The sequence below is a fragment of the Sorex fumeus genome, unplaced genomic scaffold (genome assembly GCF_029834395.1).
Source record: "Sorex fumeus unplaced genomic scaffold, SorFum_2.1 ptg000125l, whole genome shotgun sequence".
Taxonomy (NCBI): Eukaryota; Metazoa; Chordata; class Mammalia; order Eulipotyphla; family Soricidae; genus Sorex; species Sorex fumeus.
The window spans coordinates 951,847-967,075 of NW_026606182.1; the positions used below are offsets into that span (position 1 = coordinate 951,847).

Here is a 15,229-nt window from a genome sequence, read left to right on the forward strand (position 1 = left end):
CTACTTCAGATTCTTATAGAACTGTTGGAGTCTCACCAACATATTTTCCAGCTCCTGAGCCCACTGCCTCAGCTTCTGACCAGACTGTGATTTCCCCACATCTTGTAAATCCTTTGAGACTTGCAGTAGACTGTATCCATCCAAAAGAATTGCTAAACCTTTGGAGACCCCACCAATGACATAGGTTCCCTTGCTCATTGTACTAGCAGTGTCTACTAACATTGTGCCCCACACATTATGAGCTCCCAACCTGGGGCCGAGCATGCTAAGCCTATTGCAATAAGCATAATTTTCTATGTTTCTCGCAACCTTAAAATTATTTATTAAAGAAGAGATTCTTTCTTTGCTGTCACCTAAAAGTTCCCAGAGCCTATGTAAATTTTTTTCAGTTGATTCCAATTTGTTGACTTCAGCTTCTATGCATGCCATACATCTGTGGTCAATGGTGGTGCTGACCACAGCTGTGATAATAGCCAGTATCCCCATCGAAAGGGCAGGTTCTGAAACTGCTGAACTGAGCCCTGCTGTAAATGGGGCCAGACCTATGCCCATAATATACAAGATGTTGGATAGGATGACAATGGAGTCTGCCACCACATTAACAATGGTACAGATCTTGTGGACCTTATCAGTCATTTCTGCAAAGGCATATAGCTGTTTTATATGCACTTCAACATCTTTTTTCACCTGGGAATATAAAATCTTCAAAAACTTCTCCCTAACCTCCTTCTCTTGTTGGCACATCTCTTTGATTTCCACAGCCGTGAGTTTTTCATGTTTCTTTAGACGTTCATGAACTGCCTTTGCCTCATGTCTATAACAAAGAAGGCAGATGTTGACAGTCAGTTAGATGATCTGCAAGTGAGCTGGACAATGTGTATCCGGGATAATCCTCAGCATTTTCACTATCATTCAAATGAAAGAAGCAATGAATTTTTTCCCCTTAAATTAAGTATGTGTTATACATTGTAGATGATACCCAGTACTTATTCAGAGTGGTATAAACACGTTAACATCATTTAAGATGCTCTTAAATCACGGTCACAGTCATGGTCCTCCCGTTGTTCATCGATTTGCTCAAGCGGGCCCAGTAATGTCTCCATCGTGAGACTTTGTTGTTACTGTGTTTGGCATATTGAATACGTCACAGGTAGTTTGCCAGGCTTTGCCGTGTGGGCGAGACACCCTCGGTAGCTTGCCAGACTCTCCGAGAGGAGCGGAGGAATCGAACTCCAGTCAGCCATGTTGGCTGCATGCAAGGCAAACAGCCTACCGTTGTGCTGTCCTTAAACAACCAACACCCTTAAGGACAAGTTAACACCTTCAGCACACCAGTGTTTGTATCAACCCTCTAAAACAAGAAGGGGGATGGACGTGGGAGCACCTTGGTTCAGAGCATTTAGTGTGGAGTGAGAGTAAAGTTGCTCAGTCAGGTGTGAACTTTGCCATAGTCCTTGGGAAATGATTTCCTGGCACCCTGATTGTTCTATTTGATAGAAGGATCCTCAGTCACCTGAATATTGGAGACCAGCAGATGGTCTAACAATGTGATGTTCTGATGTGACTTTGGGCCATGTCATATCAATTCTGACCTGGGGAGAGTCTAGAAGCTACAAGTCAAACTGTGGGCAGTATGTGTCTGACCTGAATGTAATTTTACACAGTGATTGGGTAGAAACTGATTATATTCTTGAGCAAGGCTTAGTCAGTTTTTGTGAAGCTCTCTTCTGGACTTGAGCTTGACCCTGGCTTTCCATGTCCTCCTCGCCAATCAATAAAATCCTGCCTAAAAGAACCTAGTGAGTTGGATTATCGAGAGAATCCCCCCTACTTGTCCCAACACCAGATATGATATTAACTACCTGTTGGTGTAGCCAGTCTATAGGATGAGTCCTCGGATGCTGACCCACAAGCGTGCAGTACCCTGGACCCCACTTTCACAAGTGGCCCGGCGACGGTTGTGAGTCTGACTAGTCTGGAAAGGGTTAACATTCCTTCCCTCAGCTCCCTTGGCCTTACCCTAACTCCTGGCAGTACAAAGAATCAGTCTTCCATTCCCACATATCTCTAACCCAGCTCGGCTTTAGAATTCTCTCATATCCCCTTATGAGATATAGCCCCAGGTTTGGGGCTATAACCCATGGTGCCTGGATCCCTAGGTTGTTGACCACTGGGATTACAGATTCAACAGGACAAAATATTCCTTGATGTTTTATCGTCCTTCCTGTAAACTCCTTTTCCCCGTTAATGATTTCTGAGTGTTAGTGTACTGAGTGCATTAGATGTGTGTACATAGGATGGTAAATAAACGGGCCTGAGGGACGCTTCTCTATGCTTCTCTGCCAGAGCAAGCAAGGAGCCTCTCCAGAAAATCTCATTTCTCTTGCATTTCTTATCTCAGTGCCCCCAAGCGAAAGAATATTCAAACAACAACCACTCTCACTTTTTATGTTTTCGTTCTTGACTTGTCTTTAACCAAAGTTCTCTTAGATCAGTTTTGCAAAAATGACCCCTATTCTTGGAGTCTCTCTGGATATTCTGGTCACCTACTTCACGCTCCTTCCCTGTGAATTCCCACCTGTATTTGATGTATTTTTCCCTATGTCTTTTCTGGCAGTGATTGAAACACCTATAAAACTGCTCATGAATACTGTCATCTCGATGTTTCTATCAAGAGTCAAAATCGGTTTCTCTCCCATAGGGTGAGATTCCTGGTTAGCAGTATTCAAATGTGAGGTGACATTGATTTCAGGACAATGACAGTTCCTGAGGATAAGCAATGTCAAATTTGAGACCTTCCCAGACTGCACATTTCCCCTTGTATCTATCAACTGCCATCATCTCTCTCTAATAAACTGCAACTATGATCCCATCAGCCTTGTTCACTCAATGAGATAAGCTAGTGAATTTTCCATCTTGATTGAGTTAAGACGAGTAAGAAGAGCTGCTAAAATCTCAGGCCTGGGAGGTATAGAGGCGTTACTGATGCCCACTCTAGTAATTCGACGATCAATGTGATGACAGTGATATAGTGACAGTGATTGAGTTTTGGAAGACACCACCCCAAACTTGTTGATGGTGTCAAATGTAAAGTTGTTTAGTGGATATGGCTTCACATTGGGCAGGTGACTAAGTCTGAATTGAGAAAACAATCTCATTAACTATAGGAAGAAACTTTCACTGTATTTCCTCCTTACATTTACAAGCCTGATAATATAAAAACTGATTCAAGATTTTAGACAAAAATACAGCTACAGATTCAGTTGCTTAGCAAGCAGGCATCTGCTTCTAAGCTTGGTTCCGCTAGGCTAAGAGGCCCCCTAATGACCCTCAGTGACCTCTTTCCCACTGGCCTCTCAGATGTCACCAGTCTAATTTGTAGCTTTGCAGCAAGAGCTGCAAGTGTGTGCCTACCAGGTCACTTGCAACGTTACAGAACCCCCCAAATATCTCAGAGAAAAAGTTGAGAGTCATCTCTTGTTATGAAAAGATACTGCTAGAAAAATCTGCAATTGGCTTGTTTCTGGAGAAAAACATTCCTCTTTAGTTAGACTTGGGAGTTTCCTCAGTACGTTTCAATCACACACACACAAAAGCAGCTACTTTGCAAGTAACTGTGATATTATTAGTGGTCAGTTACAACACTGACCCCAGCCATGGGGTAGGGGATTCCAATGTAGAATAGAAGAGTGTCCTGGATGACTGTGTAAAATCTCATCTCCAGATGGCTGTGGAGGAAATGATCCCCTAGACTGAGTCATCCATCCCAGACTAAGGGCGTCCAATTGGGAAGGGAAGAATTCTGGGCAGGATGCTAGTGGTTGTTGTCCATTGAACCCCAGTGTTTACTCTAATTCCTTCAATTAAGGTAGAATTATTGCTACTCTCATTGGATATGTGAGAAATCTGGGAATGCCAAGCACAGATTTAGATCCCTCATGCTGGATGCAGATAGAGTCAGGATCGATCTAGCTCACTATGCACAAACATCTTATGACTTCTCTGTCCCATGGATTGAAAGGTCCATGTAGCAATTGAATTATCTACTTAATTGGAGAGAAAGGACTTTTGCAGAGGGCCCAAGTTTGCCAAAATATTCTTCCTTCTCCCTAAAGGAAGTGATTACTTTCATCTCTATGAAGAGGACTCTCAGTCTTGTTTCTTTCTGGTATGATTTCCAAATGGTGATATTTGTTGATTATCATTGTGTGTCAGTACTATGCTAAGTACTTATATGCACTGCCACATTTTCTTGAAGGGGAGTGAACGGAGATATGACACTGAAGTTAATCCCTTGTGCATGCTCACATAACCCCTTCGTACACATTCCTCTCTACTCAGGTTGTCACTGCAATTTGGATGACATAGCCATCAGATATTGTGAGTGGGCACATCCCTTCCCATGGAGGTAGGCTAGCAAGGAAGAAAGTAGCCCAGAGTGACAGAATGAGTGATATCCTACGGAGCCCCTTCCTTCCTCTTAATTACCTGGTTAACTCAACATCGGCCACAAGTTGGTCCCACTCTTCATCTCTACTCAATACAAGATGAAATTCCTCATTGGTTACTTCATTCACAATAGAGTAGGTGATATTCGCAATAGTTCTCTCTAGATGAAAGAAGAAAGAAAAACATGAGAGCACTGGGGAGCAACTTCCCTGGTACTGAGTCTATGATGCTTCCATGTGCTTCTCACCGAGCACTGTCCCCTGAGATACCATTGATGGAATCACCTGGTGCATGGAATTGGTGAGTATCCCTTTTATTTTTTTTAATTTTTATTAGTGAAACACCATGAGGTACAGTTATAGACTTACAATTTTTTTTGTGCTTGGGATTCAGTTATACAATGATCGAGTACCCATCCCTCCACCACTGCCCATTCTCCACCTCCAGTGCTCTCAGTATCCCTTCCACCCTCCCCCATTCCCCCAGAGTATCCCCTTTTACCTGTTAGGATTGGCCTTCCATTTTTTAAACCTTCCTTCCTTCCTTCCTTCCTTCCTTCCTTCCTTCCTTCTTTCTTTCTTTCTTTTTTTCTTTCTTTCTTTCTTTCTTTCTTTCCTTTTCTTTTTAATGAATCACCATGGGGTAGAGTTACAGACTTAGAAACTTTCATGCTTCCATTTCAGCCATACAATGATTGAGTACCCATCCCTCCACCAGTACCCATTCTCTGCCACCAATATTCTCAGTATCCCTCCCACCTCCCCCTCCCGATTTCCTCCCCACCCCACCTCTGTGGCAGGCACATTCTCTTTAACTCTCTCTCTCCTTTTGGGTGTTATGGTTTGCAATACAGGTATTAAGTGGCCATCATGTTCGGTCTATAATATATTTTCAGCACACATCTCCCATCCCAGCATGGTCCTCCATTTTGGATATATTTGAAGAAGAGGTAGTTAGAGTGGTAAGAAATCTTCAATGAGCCAAAAGATTCAGACCTTAGATCTTTAACACTGGAGTCCTTCTAAGAAATGAAAGGCATTCTGAGTATCTCCTCACTCTCTTTCTTCACATAGTACAGGCCATTGGAGGACAGAGTGGGAAGGCCTGCTCACCAAGAAAAGAGGTCTCCCCAGAATCCAACCCTGCCAGCACCTCAATCTTCTATTTCCAGTCCCCAGAATTCATGAGGTCACCTCTGCCTCTCTGTGTGTTTAGGAATGGTCTGTCATGCTCTCCACGGAACCTGCAGGCACTTTGGTGCAGAGGTGGGGCAGCACCCTGGACACAAAAGCCTCCATGGTCACGAGACCCAGACGGCTGTTCTCAGTCAATGGAATGGATATGGTGAATAGGTACAAGTACAAGCATGTGTGTGTGTGTTTGTGTGTCTGTCTGTGTATGGGAGTGTGATAGGGGGTGTATTTGTGTGTGTGAAAATGAGAGAGTGAGAAATAGAGAGAGAAAGATAGGACATGCTGAGACAAAGTGGGTGTGTTTTCCGCTCCATATAGGTAAGCAGGTATTCTCATTTCACAGGATGAGTGATCACGCAGCCATCAAGAAGAAAGTTCAGGACTTAAATCTGAGTCAAATTTTAGGCATCTCTGTGACATTACATTGCAGCCTCCTTGTGTTTCAAAAATCCCCCCAATTCCTACCTTAAACTCTATAGCATACGTGTGGAGAATTAAAGATGTAGTTATATTAAAAACTGATGGTGCCACCAATCCACCATGAATAAAACTACAGTTCCAAGCAAAAGACATCTTTTTGTTCATCCTAGATTCTTTTATATGGGTAGTGGAAGGTGAATACAGGTGCCGCTGCATCCTCAAGTCTGACCCTTGAGATCAACCCTCATCACCTCTACCTGATGTCTCACAAGGACACAGCTCCTCAGTCTCTCTCCTCACCCCATCAGACCCATCGACTCTACAAGAGATCCTCCTGTTTCTGGAGGAGGTTTTGTCCTAGGAATCTTCAGCTCTAGACTCCTGCTGGGACCCAGGGCTGCACTATCTCTTGTTTTAGATCCATCCTTCCTTCCTGCTCTGCATTAGCACAGGGGCAGCACCATCTGCCTCCTGGTAGTTCTTGTAGGATGAGATTTTATTGTACTTCATATAGAGTGAAAGGGGAAAGGACAGTGTGTGTGAGAGAATGCTTCAGGAAATAAAATAGTTTTTGGTGACAGGGTGAATTTATATTTTTAGGGTTTTTCTGCTTCACTGAGGAAAAATAGAATGCCAGGGCTAGGATGAAGGTAACCCAAGACTTTGAGTTTATGCATTTATTCATGTGGAATCTCAGCTAGGGTCCTTGCCATGAATGGTCCCTCCCAGAGACCATCATATGTGGGCTGCAGGAGCTTATAATAGGCTATTCAGGGCAGGTACTCTAACACGACTATGGGGGGATATGGCTTGAAGGGGAATATATTCTACTGAAACAAGAAGGGAAAGGATCAGCAAGTTGGTGCAGCCATGTATTACAACATATGGTAGGAATACACAGTGATTCTTTATTTAACACAGAAAAATTTTTGGTTGTTGTATGAGGGAGCAGGTAACGTGGTCCATGTCACAAAGTTCCAATATTGCAAAGACAACATGGTCTCAAGGTTGTGCCTGAGAACAGATGAATGGTTAAAGAAACTTTGGTGCATCTACACAATGGAGTACTATGTAGTTGTTAGAAAGGATGAAGTCATGAAATTTACATACAAGTGGAACTTCATGGAAGGTAACATGCTATGTGAAATGAGTCAGAAAGAGAGGGACAGACATAGAAAGATTGCATTCATCAGGGGAATGTAAAGTAACAAAATAGAAGACTAACACCCAAGAATAGCCGAGATAAATACCAGGAGGTTTACTCCATGGCTTGGAGGCCAGCCGCACACTCTAGGGGTAAAGGCAGCTCAGATAGAGAAGGGAGCCCAAATAAAGGGTGTTGGAAGGATCCGCCCAGGATGGGAGATGCATGCTGAAAGTAGAGTATAGACCGAACATGAATGCCACTCAATGCCTCTTTTGGAAACCACAGCACCCCAAAGAGGAGAGAGAACACAAGGGAATGCCCTGCCACAGAGGCAGGGTGGGACAGGGGAGAGAGGGGATGGAAGGGGTACTGGGATCAGTGGTGGTGGAGAATGGGCAGTGGTGAAGGGATGGGTACTCAATCATTGTATAACTGAAACCCAAGCACAAAAATTTTTAAGTCTACAACTGTACCTCATAGTGTTTCACTAATAAAAATTAAAAAAGAAAGATGGGATCAAGATTGGCCATGGCTACCTCTATTTCCAACATCTGTGTAGTGGAAAAGAGTTACAAGCAGATGATTACAGGAATTTTGAAAGCATAAGGTGTATTTATGTAAAGTCAATGTAGCTTGGTTAGAATGGTCTTGTGGGGAATGCTCGCGGCATAAGGCATGGAGATATAAAGAGGTCACTTCAGGGTTGCAAATCAATCCCCACTTCACCTTGCCTGACCTCACTCAGTAGAGAAATTCTATTTCTTCTTCTCCCTCTGTTCTCTCCAAGTATTCAGCAGCTGTCGTGGCTTCACTTGTGAGCCATTTAACAGTAGGAGGAGGGGAAGCTCTAAGTGAGCGCCTCAGCCATGGCTCTGAGGAGAAAGTAGGAAGAAGATATCCTCACAGATCCAAATGGGAGAAACCTTCCCACCTCTAGAGTTACATGCGGTTCAAATCTCTCTTAATTTTTGATTCCCCTAGAGGATATCTCAACCTAGAGCTACTCCATCATTGTGGGGTCTCAGGGAGGTCCCAGTCAGAGAACAGGAAACTGAATACCTGGCTTCATGATTCTGCAGGATCTCACACTCAGCAACCTGTACACAGTAGAGAGGCGTGGCTTCACCCTTGGGGGACAGAACAAAGTGTAGGGTTCAATGTGAGTAACTAAGCTATACAGAGCAGTTTGGAATTAGGTCTCTACTTAACTGCAGCAGGATTACAAATGCTAAAACACTGCCTCCTCAAATCCTCTGCCAAATCTCCCAATGAATCCCACGACATAGAGAAGGCTCTCTCTCAGCCATTCTTGCTGAGATGCCCATGGTTCTACTCACTCGGGTAATAACGGACCCCATGTCTCTGCATGGGCTCCATGTGGGTCTACGCAGAGGGCACTGCCTGATGACAGGCAAGTGTCCTGTGAAAAGCTTTTGATGACATGATGACTGTTGATCCAGAGCTGGATATTCCCAGCCTTACTCCTCTTGTTCAGTAACTGTCCCACAAACCTGAGGCCATAGGAGGTCAATTTCTCCGTTCACCTTTGAAGGACCCCAATCAGGCTCTTCCTTTATGACTTTGGTGGGTTTCTATTCACATGCCTTCTACATAATGTAGAGGAAATCAAGGATCGTGAAGCAGGCGATGAAGGAAGAAGAGAAGGATAGCAAAAAGAATAAAAAAAGTACATGAACAAAACGGTTCTAATGAAACAATCAGGCAACTAACACACTGTTCAAGAAGTCACAAAAGAGGGGCTGGAGTGATAGCACGGTGGGTAGGGCATTTGCCTTGCATGCGGCCCACCCGGGTTCAATTCCCAGCATCCCATATGGTCCCCTGAGCACCGCCAGGGGTAATTCCTGAGTGCAGAGCCAGGAGGAACCCACGTGCATCGCCAGGTGTGACCCAAAAAGCAAAAAAAAAAAAGTCACAAGAGAATTTCCATGAGATCCTGGAAGAAAATCCACGAAGAACTGAAGCCATATTCAAGAAAATTTTGAGTTGAGGAACCTTTCGACTATACTCCCAGAAACGTAAAAGAAAAGCGAAATTAATGGAAACTCTTAAAAATTAAAGCTTACAAAGAATGCCCATACAGCAAAGCAATACAAGTAGACATCCTCGGACACAGTTTGAGAGCTACACATGCACACACTCACGCATGCCCAGCTGAGTTCTCTTTCAGGCTCCCAGCCACAATGAGTGTGGGGAAGTCAGCAGTGCGGCTTCTCCTTCTGTCTCAAGCAGCTTCTGGATTGAGGGAATACAGTTCTGAGCCCAATCACCCCAAAAATTCAAGAGAGGAAAGAGCTGGGGCCTTTGGAAGGCCTGGCATCGTCCTACTCCCTTTTTCTCATGGAATCCTGAGAATGTCACTCCCCTCCTAGTGCCTATTGTACCCAGATACTCCCCAATGAGCAGAAGCCCAACTCAAGTAGGTGACAACAAACCTTAGTCCTGTGTTTCAGTGACATATTGTTTTCTGAATCTCAACAGACATCCTTTGCTCTCTCAGTTTAGGGAACAGGGCCTTGGGATCCCAGAGGGTCAAAGCAAAGATGGGAGATTCCCCCACTACCCTTCTTCTCCTCTGCAGCCTCAATTTTCTCAAGGGTGCCCCCCTAATTCACTTGTCTTCTCGAGTCACTGTGTCTCAGGGACACAGGCTCAATAAGGGGTAGCGAGTTGTCCTTGATAACCCATCTGAGCAGTCACCTCACACTTATGCTTAACAAACAAGAGGAGGAGCAGCACTCAGACCAGTGGGTTTAAATCTGGGGTCTTCTACTGGTTCCTGTGTGGCCTTAGGACCTTACCTAACTTCCTGGAGCTTGATTTTCTTTGTCCACAGTCAACAGCGTCCTTTTAGTGAGGTTGTGAGAGGTTCAGTGTGAGGGAAAGGATGTGGGGTCCTCTCTACCCTGCTTGCCCCAGAGTCCTCTTCTGGCAGTTGGGATTAAGATCCAGGCTCTCTGTGCAGCTCGTCTCCTGACTCTGTGGTGGAGTAATGAGTGCACAGGCTCCCAGATAATGAATCTGAAAGTAAAACTCACTACTCTTGAGTCAGTGAAGATAAATCAACCACACCGGGTCCAATATCCAGTTCACAGCATTTCAGTCTTTCCTCCTTCTCACCTGTTAGAAGAGTATTTTCACATTCCACGTTTCAGATTTTTCTGCACAGCCCACCCGTGAGTCACGAAGAAGTGGCAATTTACTACAAAATAGACAATGTGATGGACACTTCAACATTCTAACATCCATTGAGCTGGTGTCCATGTCAGAGAATGAGATAAACACACAAGAAGACAAACATTCAATGACCTGTGGACACTAAGGGAGGGGTCAAAAGAAGAAGATCTGAGTCAACCTGGCTTCCACATTGATTGGATGTCATGGCTTCATGGTGTAGAGATCAAGACGATAGATGCTGAGAGGAGAAGAGAACTGTTTCCTGGGACACAAACCAGTGCTTCCAGGGGGACCCAATATTGACAGCATTTATATGGCCGAGGAAGTAACCTACAACCCACAAAAGATTTCTACTGGAGAATCACTGAAAGCTCCAGGCAGACCACATTCAGAACTTGAAGTTTTCAAGAGACAACCTGTTGCATGCTTGTGTTTTGGTCCTGACACCCAGGATTCACCCAACACTTGAGGGTATGGACACCCATTTATGAAGTTTGAGAACCAGAGAATATCCATGGGTCTCCTCTTCCTGGAAGGAGAGGTGTCCTTATTCAGAACCAACATTGTTTTTCTGGGTAACAGTTGGGTTCTGGGTGGAAGTTCAGAATGTCAGAAATATTATATTGTGAGATGCTGGATTTTTATAAATGTACCATGGCTGGTTTTAATGCCAAGATAGGACTAAGAGGTTGCCCAAAGAACTGCACATTGGAACCCACTGCATAGAATGGAACAAGCACGGTGAGAGACTGTCTGAGTTCATCATGTTAACCAAGATAATCTACGGTAACTTGCAGTTCCAGAAGACTGAATCTAAACGTTGCACACAGGAGTCTCCTAGTGGACAGTTCCACAATGAAATTGAGGACATCATATTCAATCAACGGTTTTGTCTATCCCTCTCGGAAAGACTGGCAAGCTACCGAGAGTATTCCGCCCGCAAGACAGAGCCTGGCAAGCTATCCGTTGTCTATTCGATATGCCAAAATCAGTAATTACAATGGGTCTCATTCACCTGACCCTGAAGGCTTCAACAACATGGCAGCACTGAGAAGTATGAGAAAGGAGAGGCCGATAAAATCTCAAGGCCGAACTAGGCTGCCACAACGAAGGAAGACAAAAATGATCGTCTGTACTTTCAATGCATGTACGCTAGCATCAGATGCATCCATCGAGGACCTGATGGTACAAGCGCGAATGATCAAGTACGACATCATTGGTCTGACCAAGACAAGAAGGCGCCAATCTCATCATGCCGTTTTTGACACTGGAGAAGAATTGTTCCTCGGAACATGTGATAAAAGAGGTGTCGAAGGCGTCGGTGTCCCTGTCAACACAAACTTGGCCATGAGCATTGATTCATTCAAATGCCTAACAACCTGAATCGGACGTTTACATTTGAATAGATGTGGCTCACTGCCGGCAGTTTCTATCTTTGTTGCTTATGCACCAACATCTAATTATGATAAAGGAGAAATTGAGAAGTTCTACATGGAGCTGGAGAAATTCTATAAAGAAGACCAAACCTTCTACAAGATCATTGTGGGTGATTTTAATGCCAAGATTGGACCGTGAAGATCAGATGAAGAACTTCACATCGGGACCCATGGCCTAGAATGGAACGAACAGGGTGAGAGACTGTCTGAGTTCATCATGTCGACCAAGACCATCCATGGTAACTCACAGTTCCAGAAGGCTGAATCTAAACGTTGGACATGGGAGTCTCCTGGTGGACGATTCCACAATGAAATAGACCACATCATATTCAATAGACGGTTTTGCCTGATCGATGTTGCTGTTGTCCCAAAATTCCAAACGGGATCGGATCACCGTCTTCTTCATGCAAAATTCTACTTCACAGAGCGGGGAGAAAGGGCTGCAAAGTTTAATAAGAGAACTCCCAGAACGACCACCAACTGGGAGCTCTTTGGCACTATTGCAGCAACATGGGAAGATGCCATTGTTGACAACATTAATGAGGAATACGATCGACTGGTTCAGCACCTCCATGATTGTGCAAGGAACACCAAGAGAGAGATAGCCACAAAAAAAACCTGTCTTCGAAAACTCTTGAGATTATTCGCCAACGTGGTTTGGCGCATGCCTCGAGCAACCGCAAGCGAACGTCCAAGCTCGCAAAGCAGTGCAGAGATGCGATCAAGGACGACCTCAAAGAGAGAAGAGCAGAAGTGCTAGTAGATGCGGCAGAAGCCAGGAAAAGTATTCGTAACACCCGCCTGTCCTTCGCCAACTACAAGACCAAGATGACTGCCCTCCGACGTCCTGATGGATCTATCACATCCTCCAGAATGGCAATGGAGAAGATTATCCATGACTTCTGCTCAAATATCTTCAATAGCCATGTCCACTTGCCGACATACCAAATTCCACAGGATGGATATGTCGTTCCCAATGTTCTCCTTTTCGAAATCCGACACGCCATTTTGTCAGTAAAGAAATGAACAGCACCCGGCCTAGACAAGGTCAGACCTGAACACCTGAAGAACCTGCCGTCAGTACTCATCGATACACTGGCTCGGCTCTTCACACGCTACCTGTGTGAATGCAAGGTTCCGTCCCAATGGAAAACCAGCAGGACTGTACTACTGTTCAAGAAGGAAGACATCCATGACATTGGCAACTATCGCCCAATCTGCCTATTGTCTGTCATCTACAAGTTGTTCACTCAAGTCATCCTAAATAGGATTGGCAGAACACTAGATTAAAGACAACCATACGAGCAAGCAGGGTTCCGCAAAGGATTCAGCACCATTGACCATATCCACACGATAACCAAGCTCATCGAGGTTTCTAGGGAGTTTAAGATGCCGCTCTGCCTAACGTTCATTGATTTAAAGAAGGCCTTTGATTCTGTTGAGATGGAAGCAGTCATTGAAGCCCTAGCCAATCAGGGCATTCAAGCTCAATACATCAAGATCCTCTGTGAGCTGTATTGCGGATTGACTACCCGGATCTCACCATTCTACAAAGAAGTAATAATTGATGTCAAGAGAGGGGTTCAGCAGGGTGATACCATTTCACCAAAACTCTTCAGTGCCACCCTCGAGAACATCATGCGACGACTGGAATGGGAAGGAATGGGAGTGAAGATAGATGGTCGGCAATTACACCACCTCCGCTTTGCTGATGACATTGTTTTAATAACACCAAACATCAGCCAAGCGGCACAAATGCTGGCCGACTTTGACCGTGAGTGTGGAAAGGTCGGTCTACAGCTGAATCTTATGAAGACAACGTTTATGAGAAACAGCCTCGTTCCTGATGCCCCATTTGCTCTCAACGGAATGACCATCTCCGAATGTAACAGCTATGTGTACCTAGGTTGAGAAGTCAACATGACAAATGACCTGGCACCCGAGCTGCGCAGGAGGAAGAGAGCGGCTTGGAACGCCTTCAAGAGCATCAAAGAAATAGCTAAGAGGACAAAGAACCTCCGGATCCGGGCACATCTCTTTGATTCCACTGTTCTTCCTGCATTAACATACGCCTCAGAGACCTGGGCCCTACGCAAACAGGATGAGAACGCTATTCAGGTCTCCCAAAGAGGAATTGAAAGAGCTATGCTTGGAATATCACGTTCCCCTCAAATGAGAGAAAGTATTCGGAGTTCCGCCATCCGTCGACGATCAAGAATCAGGGATGCTGTCTCGTTTGCCAAGGTGTCAAAAATCAGATGGGCTGGTCATGTAATAAGATTTAAAGACGACCGCTGGACTAGAGCTGTTACAGACTGGGTTCCATGGGATGTCAAAAGACCACGTGGCCGCCCACCTACCAGATGGTCAGACTTCTTCATCAAGATCTTGAACAATCGGTTTGAGGCTCCTCATGTTGCTAGAGCGAACAGACACCATTGGGCTACACTAGCACGCGACAGGGACAAATGGAGACGTTACTGGCACCCGCTCGAGCGAGTCGACGATTAATGGGAAGTAAAGTGATCAAGTGATCAAGTGGTTTTGTCTGACCGACGTCACTGTTGTCCCAAAATTCCAAACGGGATCAGACCACCATCTCCTTCGTGAAAAATTCTACTTCATGAAGCGGGGAGAAAGGGCTGCAAAGTTTAAGAATCTCGCAGAACAACCAGCAACTGGGAGCTCTTTGTCACTATTACCGCAATATGGGAGGATGAGTTGGCGTGGAATGCCTTCAAGAGAATTGAAGAAGTGGTTAACAAGACAAAGAACCTCTGGCTCTGGGCACATTTTTTCGACTCCACCGTTCTTCCTGAACTAACATACTTCTCAGAGACCTGGGCCCTACAAAAACAGGATGAGAACACTGTTCGTGTATCCCAAAGCATAATCAAAAGAGCTATGCTTTGAATATCACGTTTCACTCAAGTGAGAGAAGGAATCTGTAGTTCTGACCTCTGTCAATGATCAAGAATCAGGGACACTGTCTTGTTTGCCAAGGCATCTAAAATCAGATGGGCCGAAGGGCCCAAGTCCCCCTGCCTCCTAGAGTTCATTGAGGATGAAGGTAACAGTCAGTGAGTCATACTAAGACCCCCGCAGGATTACTGAATCATCGATGGGACAGAATAGAGTGGTGAGTCTTCCTGAGGCTGATAACTTGTACGCTTTTGTCACTAGAGCAAAGCCACAGTGAAGCTCCCAAAAAGACTGTATTCCATGACTGGGCTTACCAGCAAATCACGGGGGCAACTGGATGGTGGGTAAGGGTTGGGGGCAGGTCAGAGCACTGGTAAGAGCAGATCTCACATCTTGGCTGTCATGGAAGGAGTATGAGTGACAGGTGTCCCTGAGAAGTTTCAGGCAAAGGCCTGGAGAGGTGT

The 15,229-nt window shown here is 44.9% G+C and overlaps 1 protein-coding gene across 1 annotated transcript; it reads right to left on the bottom strand.

The window, feature by feature from the left end:
* LOC130044809 (apolipoprotein L3-like) lies at window positions 1–5,747 on the bottom strand. The gene is made up of 3 exons (XM_056137458.1): window positions 5,693–5,747; window positions 4,489–4,609; window positions 1–814 (listed from the first exon to the last, which is right to left on the bottom strand). Exons 1-3 carry the CDS (start codon window positions 5,745–5,747, stop codon window positions 1–3), a joined length of 990 nt encoding a protein of 329 aa, XP_055993433.1.
* Between the last annotated feature and the right edge of the window lie 9,482 nt (window positions 5,748–15,229).